This window comes from Crassostrea angulata, chromosome 10 (assembly GCF_025612915.1).
Source record: "Crassostrea angulata isolate pt1a10 chromosome 10, ASM2561291v2, whole genome shotgun sequence".
Lineage (NCBI taxonomy): Eukaryota > Metazoa > Mollusca > Bivalvia > Ostreida > Ostreidae > Magallana > Magallana angulata.
The window spans coordinates 36,299,061-36,315,104 of record NC_069120.1 but is presented as its reverse complement, the minus strand read 5'-3'; the positions used below and the strand labels follow the sequence as shown (position 1 = coordinate 36,315,104).

Here is a 16,044-nt window from a genome sequence, read left to right as displayed (position 1 = left end):
AAGATTTTGATTCAACTGTGCGTTGATCGTGCATTAATCGGAGTGACCACTTCATAAAACAAGTAAACATACATGTAAGTACTTCATTTTGCTAAGATCATGAAAGCGAAATTATATACTCCGGATTTGAATATTTTAAAAACATAGAAAGCTATTTGTTTTATATTTTAACCTCTAACGAAGTGATTATTATTTGTCACATGATCTCAGGATCCAGGAAGTTTATAAACAAGACATAAAGTGTATTTAACTCACAAAAAGAACATTCAAAATGAAGTCCCTGTGGAGATACACGTTAGTGATTCTTGTATCTGTCAAGTTTGTTTCTAGTAAGTATAATTTATCATATACCTGTACACTGACTTTTCAGACAATAGCAAGTTTATTATCCACCTCAGTAGCAACTTTTTTCTTCGGCTGCTTTTGAATTTGCTGCTTGTCTAAATAGTTAGTAAGAGGGTGTTTTTATCTTACTGACGGATACTTTCTTTATCTCTTAATCGGAAAGACAGAAAGGAAAATGAATGGCGTCGGTGAATAGATTTGATGACTATTCATCATGGATTTATAGAGCGGTATCTATTTCAAAAGCAACCTTGTCTAAACCATTTTCAAACATGTTTATTCGTCGTAATTTAACCTAAAAATTACACAGACATAAAAGGAAACGAAATGTAAGAGTTATATCGTCAAAATTGTTACGTATTATACGTATGAATTTTGGTAAGTCTAACATGATGTTTGAATTAGAATCAAAGTTGAGTAATCCAGAAAAAGAGTAAACAAGCTGGTTTATAGTTACATACACATGTATACACTTTAATACCTTATTTTAACACTTTGTTTATGTATAACCATCTGCATTATAAGACATATCAATTGATAATTATGCTAATATTATAAAATATCTATTTTCTTTTAAATAATACATATATGCGGATGGAAATTACATATTTTTACTTCATTATTGATGATAAATTGTTGTATTTTATCTAACAAGTTTAATGTTATAATCTAAATTTGATGATGTTAGAAATATTATTCAAATTTCTACTTCCAAAGCCCAGTGTATAGACGGAACATGTGATTGCCATTGTACATGCTGTGCCATTTGTGGTTATACTCGTGATAATTATTGCGAGCTCTGTGAAGCGGGATGGGGTGGATCAATAAACAATCGTTGCCAAAGAAGTAAGAAGAATTCATCATTTTATTCAAAAGATTTCATCATGTTATATGTTCGATAGATAGAGAGAGAGAGATGGAGAGATAGATAGATAGATAGAGAGAGAGAGAGAGAGAGAGAGATAGATAGATAGATAGATAGATAGATAGATAGATAGATAGATAGATAGATAGATAGATAGATAGATAGATAGATAGATAGATAGATATGACATTTTGTTAAGTTAACAAGCAACAGCTTTAAGTCAATCATCCTATAAAGGGGGATAAATTCCATTTCAATATGTAAACTGTTGTTTTATTAATTTTCGTCGACAACCATTTTCGTGGATTAAAAAAAAAGAGTTTGGTAGAGGGATAAATTTTTTGGACAACTAAGTCATGCGACTTAAATAATTGATAATGACTCTTGAATTTGATAAACATTTTATTTTGAGTATCACATTAATCATGAAATCCACGAACATTGTGGTCAACAAATACAAATGAAACCAGAATTCAATGCAACATTTTTACATTTTGCTGAAATATTTCTAGAGATAGTTAAGCTAAAAAACATGCATGTTTAACTTCAGATTAACCCACTGTATCGTTAGGAAATAAGAAAAAACGTTGATTGTAATAGTTCGAGTATATAAAATTTCTCAAATTTTTACATGTATAATAATTATAATCGTCTTTAAAGGGGCATGGTCACGATTTTGTTAAAATTCTATTTTTATGTTTTTATTATTTACAATGCTTAAGAAATGCATTTTTAACGATCAAATAAAATTTGAGAGTCATTAATTCGTTGAGATATAAGCAGGATACATGGCTCACAATTCTTTGTCATGTAAACAAGGCTCGTGCCCTGTTTTTGTTTACATAGGTTCAATTTACCAGTAAAAATTCTTTTTCCAGCTTATTTGTCTATCTTTTTATTTATTTTAAGCATAGATAAACAGTTCCTAACGTTTAAAACATTCGATTAAGATTTAAAACTGAAATTATTACTTCAACGTTCAAAATGTAAACAAACGCTTTGTTTACATAGCGAAGAATTTCAAGCTCTGTAACTTGCTTAAAACTCAAGAAATGACAATCAAATTTCGGTTGTCTATTTAAAATGCCTCTCTGAAGCATTGTAAATATTAAAATGGGAAAAATAGTTTTTGACCAAAATCGTGACCATGCCCCTTTAAACAACAGAAGCTGCAATATCCTTGTAGCAATTTTTTATTTCGAAATTGGAAATTTTCTACTTAAATGATCAAATAATATATTGATTTATACACTTCTGTTTGTCATATTTTTGTAGAAAAAATAATTTAGATGTCCCGATTGAGGCATCTACATTAATCATTTGTCAAGATTATTATGAATTAGATTTATTATCCCCTCGCGCAACTTGTCGCAAGGGGGATATAGTATCACTGCTGTGCGTGAGTGTGTGTATGTATGTGTGTGTGTCCATTTCAGCCTTTTTAGCAAAATTAAAAAAAAAAAAACCAAGCATGCGTGTGTATCAAACTTCGTACACTTCATTAGCATGATTAAAGGACAAACCCTATTTATTTTCAAGGAATTCCGTTATATATTTTTTAAGATATCGTTAAAATTACAACACTAAGAAATTTTATGTACGACTTCCGGTTCGTGAAAGTTTTGTTGGATGTAAGCCCTGTAAAGGTAAGAAGCAAACATTTTTGACAAATGAGGAGTTGAAAGGATGTCCAAAGTGAAAAACCGAAGTAAGCAGGAGATTAAGTTCACCCTAATTTGATCGAAACAAGCAGCCGTCTGAGCCGAATTTCGGACTATATTTAACGGATTACTTAAAGAAGCACAGGTTCATAATTCAGAAGAGACTTTGACAAATATCGTCCACATGATTAACTGGGAATTCATTTCATGTTAATCGCTGAAGATACATACATGTATATGTATGTTACTCTTTTTAAAATATTTGGGTTAAAATCACGACATGTTAACTCGAATTTTGCTCATAAGGCAGACTATAAATCGCCAGATCTTAGCTACGTTTCCTTTTCAACATGAAACTTAAATTTGCCTACACTAATTGTCTACATGCGTAATGTATGTCACTGGATAAAAAAAATTAATTAGACTATATTACTAAAATTTAACACGTTTGTGGTGTGTTTCCCTAGTAATGGGAGCAATTGTACAACCACGTAAATGCACCCATCCCCATGGATACACACAGAGCGTGCATGGGAATAGGAATAAAAGACATATTTGAATTCAAATGGTTTTAAACAACTTCAATATTTTGTCTCTTCAATTGATAATGAAAGATATAATGATAAATAAACTGTACAAATGTCAAATAATAAGCGAAATATTTGCAGTTTGGGGATAAACAAAGAATATCTAAAATAAGTATTCCAGTAAGTAAAAACAAAAGTCCATACGGGATTCGAACTCGGGATGTGCGGATCACAAGTCCGACACTTTATTCACTCCGCTATGGAGTAATTTACATTTTTCAGTCCATAAAATTGTTTAAATAAAACGAAATGTCGTTTCGACCAGCGGTCAGCCATTTTGTGATGATGTGTTATTCAACCTTTATGACTGCCTATTTTCTCCGCTGATGATTAGAAATCACAATTGATATATTTAAAATGCTTGAAAAGTATCACTATAAATTATGACTGGTATTGTGTTCTTTCTAAATATGAAAAATAATATAAAGTAAATGCCCACACTCAATAGATTTCGCTAGATTTTGGTAAGATTTCGGTGATTTCCGCGGATTTTGGATATTTGATACATCGGTCAGCCCGCGGGCTGACTAATTAAGTTGGGATAATACTTCAATTGCGCTCGCGTAAATTGGAATTCTGGGTATTAAGGAATTAGACAGTCCGTGTTAGAGAAATTCGAATATGTTATAAAACTGGTCAGTTTCTAGGTCAAATTGCTAATCGTTTTAAAGACATGTGTATTGTCTGCACCCACAGGCCGAAGTCTGCATATATATATTTTCCCAATTCTCTTAGTTAGATTGGAATGGGAATATATTGGCAGTGGTTTGCGACGTCGATGAGACCATAAAATCTAGAGAGCAATTTTTGCAAAGTTACAATTTTAAGTAATAAGTAGGTTTGGAGTCATACATTGTATTTACACTGCTACAAGCTTGTCTCCGCAAATGTACATACAGTCACAAGTAATAGCTTTCCAAAAACTTGCCTGACTAAACAAAATTATTCTATGTAAGCATGCATAGATTGATGAGGCTATCTTTCAAAAAATGAATTTTAATTTTCGCTGCCGATCATGAATTCATAAACGGAACGTTTATTATTAAATAAGAATTTTCAGTCTTTTCCTTTGATCTAGTGCATGTTCATCACTTGAAATTAAATAATTTTATTTTATTTTAAGAATGCACATGCGTGTATCATATAAGTAATTGCATGTAAGCTTGAAAGCGGAAGATAAAATAACCAAATCTTAAATTGTTTTTGTTATATAATAAAAAATATTAAGGAAATAGAAAAGGATATTCAATCACTTATCTTCATTAAAAAAATCTTGACAAGCAATTTAAAAACAGGGGGAATTCTCAAAATCATGAAGGAAAATCCTGATCCGTGGTAAGGGGGTGGGGGTTGGGTGCGGGTAGTTTTCATTGTAACTTCAATTAAGTTCAATTAAAATTCCTTATTTTCAGTGTCATTTAATTACATGCTCCAACAAAAGTGGAGGGCACCCATGACATTTTCATTTTTTTTTTATAAGTCAAGTTAAGAAGTATGCCGCGAAAAAAAGTGGGAGAGGTAGCCCGCCCACTACAGATGCTGCATGCCTGTGATGTGTATACATGATGTGCTCTGTAGTATTCTTATAATCCCCATTTGAACTAGTCAACTTATCGGCGAGCAAAAATTATGAATGAGACCATTATGGCGCAAAGCCCTGCTCTACCATTCACGCAGCACTAAGATCTCTGATGGTTGATACATTTGAAGGGGATCAACTGATTTTTTGACATTTATTTTGTAACAATTACATATATCATACTTTGGATTGAATGTGTCAGAAGAAATCTATCGAGTTAACATATATACACACTTGAGTTGTTATTGTTTAAAGTACATTTAGTACGACACGTGAGTTACACCCTTTCAAGATAAATGAACTCGCCCAATTGATCGAAAATCGGGTTACACCCCGCTTCAGCGAATTTGTTCATCCGGTAAATAATCCAGCTACATGAATACATATTTGTTTGAATTCAAAATGATGATTCGTTGTTAGTGATGAATCCCAACATCAATTATTACTTGCATTGTACACGTACCGTAATTGGCAATGTGTAACAACTCGTTCAGTTGACACCCCTGCCTCGCACTGTTCAGATATGGCGATCTATTTTAAAATCAGGATTACACCATGTACACACGTGCATGGTGAACAGCCCTTTTATTTGAAAACTCTTGCTCACTGTTGCTTATTACATCCTATATAACATTTTCATCAATTGTAAATGTAAATGTTGACACATTAATCATGCATTGGTTTACCTTTTTATGAAAAATCTTGAACTTGCTTGCTCCTATTGCCTTGACTGTTTCGGAGAATGCAACTTTCAAACCTTAGATATTCTTGACGTCATGCAATAAAAAAGAAGCATGCAAACTAAATACACACTTGGATATTATTATTGTTCTGGAAACTTTATTAAAGTTCGTGTTTAAATAGATTGTGTATTCACGTTTTACCCAACATTAATATTATTCCGCTGGCTGACTTTCTGAGCTTTTTTAAAAAGCTAACCTTGTAGTATATCCGCATGCGTAAAAGTAAAGAAGGCGGAACCTTGTAACACGTTGCGATGCATATACTTATGGATTACAATTAATTATTATTTTGTAATGAAATAATTAGATAGATTTAATGGAAAAACTTTATAATCTTTTAAAAGTTTACACATTCAACAAAGTTTACACATTTAATTATGAGTAGTACAAAATATCGAACCCGATCGGAAGATATTTTTTAATAAGATGCACCGTACTGTCTCTTTAACAATCATTCCTCTTTTTTAGCAATAGATCATTAAACCAAGACTGTTTCAACACATACAAGTACTTTCCGTTTTACATAAAGAATATTACAGTGTAATTGTTCATTTTTGGTAGTTGATTTTAATCAACTCTCCTATGCAGTTACTCTGGCAAACCGAAGTGAAACAGTGTTTGGACCTAAGCACAAATCATCACCGCTGACAAGACTTAGTTCTCGGAAATAATCGATAAATTCGCTGTAATGATTTCTGAAGCATTGTTTTTCAAGGAAACTTATTTATTAATACCTTGAAAATAGTCAGATTTTAAATGGTAGGAAACAATTTAGACATTTTTTGTAGTGGTATGACTGTATTCATACGCTAGAGTTTACTATAGTATCGTTCAACCAGACGATCGATGGTTTCCGTAAATCTTCGACAAGCAGAGAATTTCTCTTGCTTGTTGGAGATTAACGGAGACAGTCGAGCGTCTGGTTGAACGAAGCTAGATTTCAATATTGCTTGGATCCATACAATTTTTCAGATATATTTCGATTACTGATACGTACGTTGATGGAATTTTAATAATATCTTAAAATATTACACGACATGATTTATATGGGGTTTTCTCGAAATTCTTTTCGGAAGAGTCCGAGTATTCATATTATAAAAATGTGCGTAAATCAAATACATATAAGAAACCACTTGCCATGCAAAATAACATTATCGTTGATTCTAAAATAAATAATAATCGATAAAATCAACTCCCGTCAGTACTTCAGTACTTTGATTTATAAGGCTTTCTAACCAAAGATCTTCAATCATAACAAAAAGTGAAGGTTTCCTGTTTTGACCATTCACCCATCCGTTTTGTCAATTTGTCTATCCATCTGTTCGTTTGTTAATGTTTACATTTTTGACATCTTCTCTTCGAATACAGGACGAACAAAGCATGTAGTAGTCTGGTTTATAATTATCAAATTTGTTGACATACCCTAATGAAGGCCGAAATTTGTAAATTAAAAAAAAAAGTTAGAATAAGGCGAGTGTTTATAATATTCATACTTGTACTTTAAATATATAGTTTTTTTAAAATAATTTTTTTTATTGAGTGTCTCTTGAATTTCACAATTCCCGTTCCCCTTTCCTACATTAATACACACTTAATTAATTTATATTGTCAATATTGACTCAATAGTTTATAAAGAAAAACTGAAAGTGTTAAAAAATTGGTGGCAGTCAAAACGGGTAGCAATATGTCATTTGAATTATTGATAAGTAATACATGTAACATATTTTGAACTTTTGTCATTTCAATGATTTTAAACCCTTTTGCAAATGCTTTCGAAGTATTTAATATTCTTTTCTTTTTCAAAGTTCGTGAGTAGTATGCTTAGAATGGTTGTCATGTGAAATTCAAATTAGACTTTAAGTTAAATTTATATCATTCAGAGAACTTAGCATACAAAGCAACAGCGACCTCATCCTCAACTACTGGGAACAACTTTGCAATGAATGCTGTAGACGAGGACCCTGGGACATACGCTCTAACAAAAACAGAAAAGTATCCTTGGCTGACAATAACCCTGTCCACTATATTTACAATTAAAGGGATATACTTAATTTCAAATGAAGGTAAAATATATGAAAAAGATCTATCTATCTATGTATCTATCTATGTATCTATGTATCTATCTATCTATCTATCTATCTATCTATCTATCTATCTATCTATCTTATATTATCATTTTTTTACAGATCGGTATATCTATCTTATATTATCATTTTTTTACAGATCGGTATACCACGTTTTCTGTTTACATCACAAATTCAACTCTAACGGAATTAACTGACGTCACACTGTGTAACATTTTCTATGCAACAAATTATAAGAACCCTCGAAATGTAATATGCACTAAGACATTAACTGGAGATCAATTTGTCATCACAACAAATTCTACATTGGGGCGTCTTATGGTGTACGAAATACAGGTTTATGGTAAGTTTGTTTTCCGGGTTTTTTTTTACTTTTAAAATGAACGACATTGCACATGTATTGTTTATTACTGTTAATTATAATGTTCATAATATTAAACGAAAATGCATGACTTGGTGTTTACACTGAATGATTGCGGGAAAGTGATATCTAATTACAGTGACATTTTTCTTCTACCAAAATTGCATTTAATACTGACAGAGGTGAAATGAATACAATCTAACAAACAAGAACTGAAATTATAAAGTAAAGAACACGATAATAAAAAGGACAGTCTTTAAACACATACTAAACATATTTGCTCTTTATTTTAAACGCTTTTAAATAAAGATATTTGCCCAATAGCGATTTATTTACATTAACTTTTATATTCATTTATATAATTGTATTTGCCTTTCATGCATTGTGAACCTTGACCTGTCTCCTAAAATAAAACTGTGTCGTCTGCATTTAAAATAAAAATAAGCAATATTTTTACGTCCTACCATTTAACACATACTTATTAATTAATTAAATGCATAAATCGTACACATATAGGGAAAATAAACGGTAAAGAGTTCCAGTAACTCAGCATTGAAGGTTTGAATAATTTTCAAATTAAACTGAAAAATCAACAACTTCATTTTTTGTGGGATTTAATCCATTTTTAATCATAGGAAACTAACGTTATATAGTATATGGGAGTTACTTTGTGTGGCACGGGTCTGAAATTCGGAAGTGAATTTTTTTTCAATCTAGACAAATCTTGCAAAGGTGATACCCCTCCATACTAATTAACAATTACATGTGTTTTAGATCACCTGAACCGAAGGTTGTCAGTCTCTGTGTCTGTCTGTCCGTCCGTCCATCAGTAATCTTTTACTTTTTTCCTAGAACGACTGAGTCAAATTAAATTTAACTTGGTTCAAAGAATCTTATGGGCAGGTATTCTAAACGAGGGAGATCATCCCAAAACAGTGAAAATAGGGTGTGTCTTTAAAAATCTTCTTCTCAAGAACCACTGCACCAGAAATCCAATTGTTACTTACACCAAAGTTTGTATATAATGTAAAGATTTTAAATTTAATTGGACAATTGCACACAATTCAAACGTAACGGCAGGCGGGTTAATATATTTTGACTTTATCCTATCTTGGACGTAAGCAACATTCTTTCTACAATATAAGCTAATTTTTCAGCAAATCAGAAAGCGCGTTACATACAAAATTGAATTTTTACAGAATGTGCCCAAGGTACCTACGGAGATCTATGTGACCGTGAGTGTAGAAACTGTGTAGACAATAGATGTGATGGGTATACAGGTGTCTGTGAACGTGGTTGCAAGGTTGGTTGGCAGGGGGAAAGATGTGACATACCTTGTGATTTAAATTGTAAGGACGGTAAATGCAACCAAGATACGGGAATTTGCACAGAAGGATGCAAACCTGATTGGTACGGAAACACATGTGATAAACAGTGCCCATCGCAGTGCAAAACGTCTTGTGATCCATCTGTTGGATGTACCAATTGCCCAATAGGCTATAATGGACCTTACTGTAATCCATGTGACGGGAATACGTACGGCAAAAACTGTAGCTTGACTTGTCAAAATTGTGATGACTGCAATATTGTTAATGGATGTGGAGTATGCTGGGACGGCTTCTACGGTGATCTTTGCAATCTTAAATGCCCAAAGCAATGTAGAAATTATATATGCTCTCGGCAATCAGGAGATTGTGTAGATGGATGTAAAGACGGATATGGAGGAACTAAATGTGAGACAGCTTGCAAAGATAACTGTGCAACTTGCAGTACCAACGATCTTTGCATCTCTTGTTTAAATGGACGGTTCGGTACAAACTGCGAATACCTTTGTTCAGGAACATGCGGCGGAAGTAAAACATGTGACAAGAACAGTGGAGTGTGTTCGGAGTGCAATCCTGGAACGTTTGGTCCAAATTGCACACAGCAATGCAGTGGGAACTGTTTGCCTGGTACACTGAGTGTTTGTGACAGAAATGGAATCTGTATCAGTGGATGCGTGGACGGATGGTTTGGTCCACAATGCGATACACAATGTCCAATTGAAAACTGCGAAAAATGCAACTCCAGCGATTTTTCCTGTGAAATTTGTAATATTGGTTACTATTTAGACAATGTACAGGAAATTCGAAAGTGTGTAAAGTGTCCGTCTAGGTATTTTAGTTGTAATAGCGATTTAAGATGCACCGAGTGCATACCAAAATTTACTGGATACCAGTGTGAAAATGAATGCACCATAAACTGCGTCGATGATCTTTTCAAATGTAAGTATTAAGTAGATACACCCTTTATAATCTTTTTTTTTAAATTTGTTTTATCTTTACATTTTAGTCCCATCAAACTCATTTATACTTAATGCAAAACGATCGGTTACACGTTGTTACATGTAACTTAGATATAAAAAGTGGAATGAACAGTTCTTAACATACACATAAATATGTTAAACGTAAGCATTGACATAATTGATATGTTAAATTAACCGATAACATCTATCTCTCTCTTGAGAAACAATGTAAACATGAAACAAAAACATTTTAACTCACTATGCTAGCTTTATCTATAAATTATCATGCTGAAATGTCACAAGAATTTACTGAATCGGATTCCGTCACGCGTACGGCTATTTGTACGGACCAAAAATGCATTTGACGGTGACAGAACCATTTTAAGACTAACACTTGCGGAGTATCAGATGTAAGTATTATTGTACCACTGAAGTGCCCGGTTGGTTTTGTCCAATATGAGATGTTGAATGATTTTTTTTATTGAATTAACATTGATTGAATTAAGAAATGTTTTCGAGTAAATCATACTTACGGTGGAGAACCATTTTTTATTGATATTTTTTCTTGAAAGTTTGTGTAAGTTGCAAGATTGATTTATGGCTGTTTTTGCATTGAATGGATCACAAGTAAGTTGAACCGGCTAAAATGTAAAGTATTATTTAAACAACCTTTAGAATATAAGGATTCAGGCTCTCATTTCTTGAAATCAAATATGAAATTGATATGAAAAGATACCACCAAAAACTGTGTCAATGAACTATTAAATTTATGTATCTAATTTTGCATGTTCCACCATTTTTTAAACAATGGAGTTAAGACATTTAAACTGTACTGATTTTATTGTTATTTCAAAAAGTATTAATAATATTGATATTATTATTAAACCGACGTAGACAGTCACACAGTGAAGCTCAGAATAATACTATCAGAGCGTACATGTTGACGAGGAAAAAAATAAATTCTTGGTTTACTACATACATGTACATGTATGTGAATTATTATGATAGTAAGTTCTCTCTCTCTCTCTCTCTCTCTCTCTCTCTCTCTCTCTCTCTCTGCAGTATTGTTTAACAGAGATTTGCTATTCTTAAAGTGATTTTATCAGGATCTGTTTCTAGTAAATTCCCAGATGAACAGAGAGCAAACGCTTCAGTAAAGCGTTCGGAGAGGGAGAACTTGTAACTGGTCAGCAGATGCTGGGCGTACATGTGTAAGTTGGCGGTTGGTTAGTTAATGTAGAACACGAACAAAACGCATGCGTAACGTTAACCCATAACTAACAGTAAACTTAATAGAAACTATGTATTAGATAAACCGGATGCTCTCTTCATATTGAATAAATATTATTATACGAGAATAAAGCTAAGTTATAAGAGAAGTATTTTAAATGTGTAGTGTCACATTAACAAACACATTAAAACGACGGAAAGGTAACAACTTCACACACTATTAAAACTTGAAATATGGTTAACATTGTCATGCAATCTACTTTATATTGCTTTAGAGAGTATGTACGAGTAGTATTCAATGAAAGCACCAAAGGCGAATGTAAGTACACTTAGAACACTATGTCAGCTAGTTTTGTTCCCTTAGCGAAAACGAAATATTCTTGAGTTTTCTGAACAGTCAATTTAAAGGACCATGGTCACGATTTTGGTCAAATTCTATTTTTCTGTTTTTATTTTTTAAAATGCTTTAGGAATGCATTTCTAATGATCAAATGAAATTTAAGAATCAGTCGTTTTGTCATAAGGAAGATAAAAAGCTCAAAATTCTTTGTCCTGTAAACAAAGTTCTTGCCCTATATTTGTTTACATAGTTTCAATATACCAGTAAAAAAAATTTTTAAGTTTTTTCACGATTTGTCTATCTTCTTATTCATTTTAAGCATTAATAAATAGTTCCTAACGTTTAACACTTTTATTCTTGGTTTTAAGTTGGCTCTATACACCCACAATTTATTCCAATATTCAATAAAAGACCTTAAAACATATACTTATCAAATATGAAAATGATGATAGTGATACTATAGGTATACTTAAAAATTTAAAAAAATGTTTTTTCGTGTTTTAGTAAAATAATTTCTTAAAAGTTAACAATTAACAAATTGAAAGAATTGTTTTTGTCTTATGATACATAACACAGAATTTTAAGATCCGTTACTCGCTTATAACAAAAAAGAATGGCTCTCAAATTTTGGTTGCCTATTAAAAATGCCTTACTGAAGCACTGTATACATTAAAATTGGAAAAATAATTTTTGACCAAAATTGTGACCATGCCCCTTTTAAGGTCGACTTCTGTACAATGTACATGCAATGTATGATTGATAATGCAAAGTTTGTTTTAGCCTATGAGAGCTATGTGGCAAAAGAATGATGGTTATTATTACAGGGATGTAAAAAAGGTAGAAAACAGGTTTGTAGTTGAAGAAGGATCATTCACTATTGCCACTTTTCTTTGTTGAAGCATGTTTGTTTTGTAATAGTACATTTTTATTGCACATTTATGTTAACCTGAATTTTTAAAAAAAAATCTTTATATTCATGTTGATTTTTATTTTTTGAGCCCTACATGTACCAACATTCATAATTTTAATTGTAATGGTGCATGTATCTTTTATTTCCCTACCCCTATCTGAATAATGTAAATATGGTGATGTGTAAAAATGAATAATTTCTTCAAACATCTTTTTAAAAAAAATAGATGGCTGTCTCGCCAGAATACTTCACAACAAAGCACACAGACAGATAGGCATCACACTGAAAAGATAACGCTTACAACAAAACACGCAATCAATGAAAAAAGACGTTTGGAGCTATGACAGAGATCCTTTCCAAAGATGCTTTACACTTAGTTTTTGTAAAGGTAAATTCATATTTATCAGCCTATACATGTAAAACTAATAAGACGCTTGTCAAAAGATAAAAGGAAAGTAATGCATATTTATAAATTCATGTCAGCTTTAAGCAGTGAAATCGTGTACATAAAAGTCTTCACGTTGTCTTTCCTAAGTGTTTATCTTATGTTTTCTTTTATAGGTAAAATATATAGATGCAAAAAAGGCATGGATGTTGCTGCTGATATGAATGACATCACCACTGTACATTTAAGGACATCACCAGAGAGACGTTTTTATTGAAAAAAAACCACGGATTTTGTAAGTGTTGCTGAAACCAGTAAAGATGAAGTAAAGGATAACTTTAATCTTGGTTTTTATTTACATACTTTCTAATTTCATACAAATTTTTATATCATAAAATATGTGTTTTGTAAAATTTTAATTTCATTCCTTTTTTTTTTATTTTTTAGAACGAACTTCAGACACTTTGCATGAAGTTAGCTGCCATTTCTTTTGGACAGTTTCTCTTTATTCATATGAGCATAATCAGTAAATTAAGTGAAGGTGGAAACAATCAAACAGGATTCACATTAAAAGATAGCATTCTGAGGCGGCATGGGCAGCCAGTGCTGATGAGAGACTAAATCAGATTGTCAATTTTTCTTGTATCATCCTCCAAACCATACTTAATTGGAGACAACTTTTAAAAACTAATACACAAATCTAAGATCTAATCTTATTGAATGTTTCAAGGTTAAATCCCAGGATTTAAGAACATATGTAATTATCAAGGAAGAGGATGAAAAAAATCAACTGTATCTAATTTTTAACGAGAAGTATTAGTGTTTTCTGTTAACGAGTAGACTACGATGCAAAAGATGATATGTTTTTTGTTATCAGTTTAAAGATGCAATATAAGGAAGAGTTAGCAATCCAGTATGAAGATACTAATGTGTTTAGCTTGGCTTGTTGCAGTGATTTGTCATCAATTGAACCTTTTATGTACAAGAAAGTAATTTCATCTCTTTTGTGCAGAGACTTGTAACATTTTTACCCAGTAAACATATATTAGTAATCTGAAAGTTATTTACGTACGAGACACTATTATTGACATATTGCACTGTTTTAAGTGAGTCACCATCATGCCCATAAGTGTACGTATTTCTAGATCAACAAATGTGATAAAAAATTTAGAATTTTTGAATTCATATTAAATGTTATCAAATGAACATAGGGTTTATGTATGGACTCTATATATAGAGAGAATATTTACAGTACGTCCCGTTTTGTAATTTTAACAGTTCATAGTTTTGTGTTATACATGTACATTTATCTTTATTATGTACATGTGATTTAAATTTTGTGAATATCGTTTGTGAATTCATGATACTGAATTGATGAAGAATCAGTTTAGTGTGAATAATGTCTGTATTACGTTTAGATCTGCAATGAGACTTCAGACGCTTTTTTTAGTATATGTATGTATGTGTACTGTTCAGTGAAAAATCAATTTGTTCTTAATACATGTGTTTATCTCCTAAAATGAGACTAACGGTGTTCATATATAGAGCAAACGAATAAGGTATATCATGAAAATTATTCTATGATTTCTTTTCGAGCACTAATTCATCGAGTGGTGATTATCTAAATATGTTTTGTAGAGCGTAAAAAACAAAACTATTAAAAGTGTTGTTTTTATTCTTAGTTGCAACAGGAATATAGTCGATATTCTGACATAAGCAACAGTGTTGCAGATTAGGAAGATCATTATAAGTTCGATATGTATAATTTTGTAACAATTTTAAAATATCAGTTTTTTAAAATACATTTTCATATATCTTACTGTTCGTCAATTAATTAATAAATATGACAGTGTTTACTATTTTCAATAATATGTAGTAATGAAAAAATAGATTTGAAACTTGTTTTGCTTCAATAAATCTGTATGTGAGACAAGTAATGACTGTTGAAATCATGTGAAAAAGGGGGTATACATACATTATCTAGAAACCGATTAATTAATTGGCAAATAAAGACAAGCATTTTTGTAACTTTTAATTGAAGAAGATGTATTTTTTATTCAGGTTAAAGCATAATTGAACGAAATAATCCCGAACCATCCTTATTGCTTTATTACGAACTATTGTGATTTTTTTTTTCAAATAAAAAAAAATACACTTGTTTAAGTTTTGGATATCCGTAGCATTTCAAACACATGTATAAGAGAATGTTTTCCCCTAATACATTTGATGAAAATGTTGTTTTGCAGTATTATACCTTGTTACAAATAATGGAGCAATTTACGAACATGATTGCTTTTAAAATCGTTTGCACACAGACGAATATGGCCTTTAACTGTTAGTAAGATCCAATTAACATATTATGTAAAAATAAATAAAAGTGTACAAGATTTCCGCTACATATAAACGATACTATACATAAACTTTACAAGGGTTTGTCTGCTAAGGACACTCTATGTACACCTATATACACTGTATACACACTTATTTAATATAATGAGTTTAAATATGCATGCCCAGTTATTAACTAAATAAAAGGTGTTTCAAGTGCTTTCAGAACATGTCATATTGCACTGTACAAATGATACATATTAACGCAATTGAAACCTCCATAATAACATCATTCTGATACTTTGGGACGAAAAAAATAATGCTATATGTATTTACATGTAC

The 16,044-nt window shown here is 31.6% G+C and overlaps 1 protein-coding gene across 11 annotated transcripts; it reads left to right on the top strand.

Moving 5' to 3' along the window:
• The first annotated feature begins 234 nt into the window (after nucleotides 1–234).
• LOC128168097 (cell death abnormality protein 1-like) lies at nucleotides 235–15,532 on the top strand. 11 transcript variants are annotated; one of them, XM_052834204.1, is made up of 12 exons: nucleotides 235–329; nucleotides 1,063–1,191; nucleotides 7,661–7,843; nucleotides 8,004–8,207; nucleotides 9,425–10,919; nucleotides 11,082–11,136; nucleotides 11,404–11,516; nucleotides 11,629–11,720; nucleotides 12,015–12,058; nucleotides 12,860–13,377; nucleotides 13,551–13,669; nucleotides 13,822–15,532. In XM_052834204.1, the coding sequence occupies exons 1-5, from the start codon at nucleotides 272–274 to the stop codon at nucleotides 10,498–10,500; spliced, it is 1,650 nt and encodes a 549-aa protein (XP_052690164.1). In that variant the 5' UTR covers nucleotides 235–271; the 3' UTR covers nucleotides 10,501–10,919; nucleotides 11,082–11,136; nucleotides 11,404–11,516; nucleotides 11,629–11,720; nucleotides 12,015–12,058; nucleotides 12,860–13,377; nucleotides 13,551–13,669; nucleotides 13,822–15,532. The 11 variants fall into 11 exon arrangements, with proteins under 11 accessions (XP_052690164.1, XP_052690163.1, XP_052690159.1 ...); XM_052834203.1 differs by having other exon boundaries at nucleotides 9,425–11,136; nucleotides 11,404–11,496; XM_052834199.1 differs by having other exon boundaries at nucleotides 9,425–11,136.
• Nucleotides 15,533–16,044: the final 512 nt, after the last annotated feature.

Bases quoted from the DNA above. Each gene is read 5' to 3' on its own strand.
- LOC128168097 (XM_052834204.1), top strand. From the start codon at position 272: ATGAAGTCCCTGTGGAGATACACGTTAGTGATTCTTGTATCTGTCAAG. The intron at 330-1,062 runs GTAAGTATAATT...CTACTTCCAAAG, and splicing joins ATCTGTCAAGTTTGTTTCTA to CCCAGTGTATAGACGGAACA. The intron at 1,192-7,660 runs GTAAGAAGAATT...TATATCATTCAG, and splicing joins AAACAATCGTTGCCAAAGAA to AGAACTTAGCATACAAAGCA.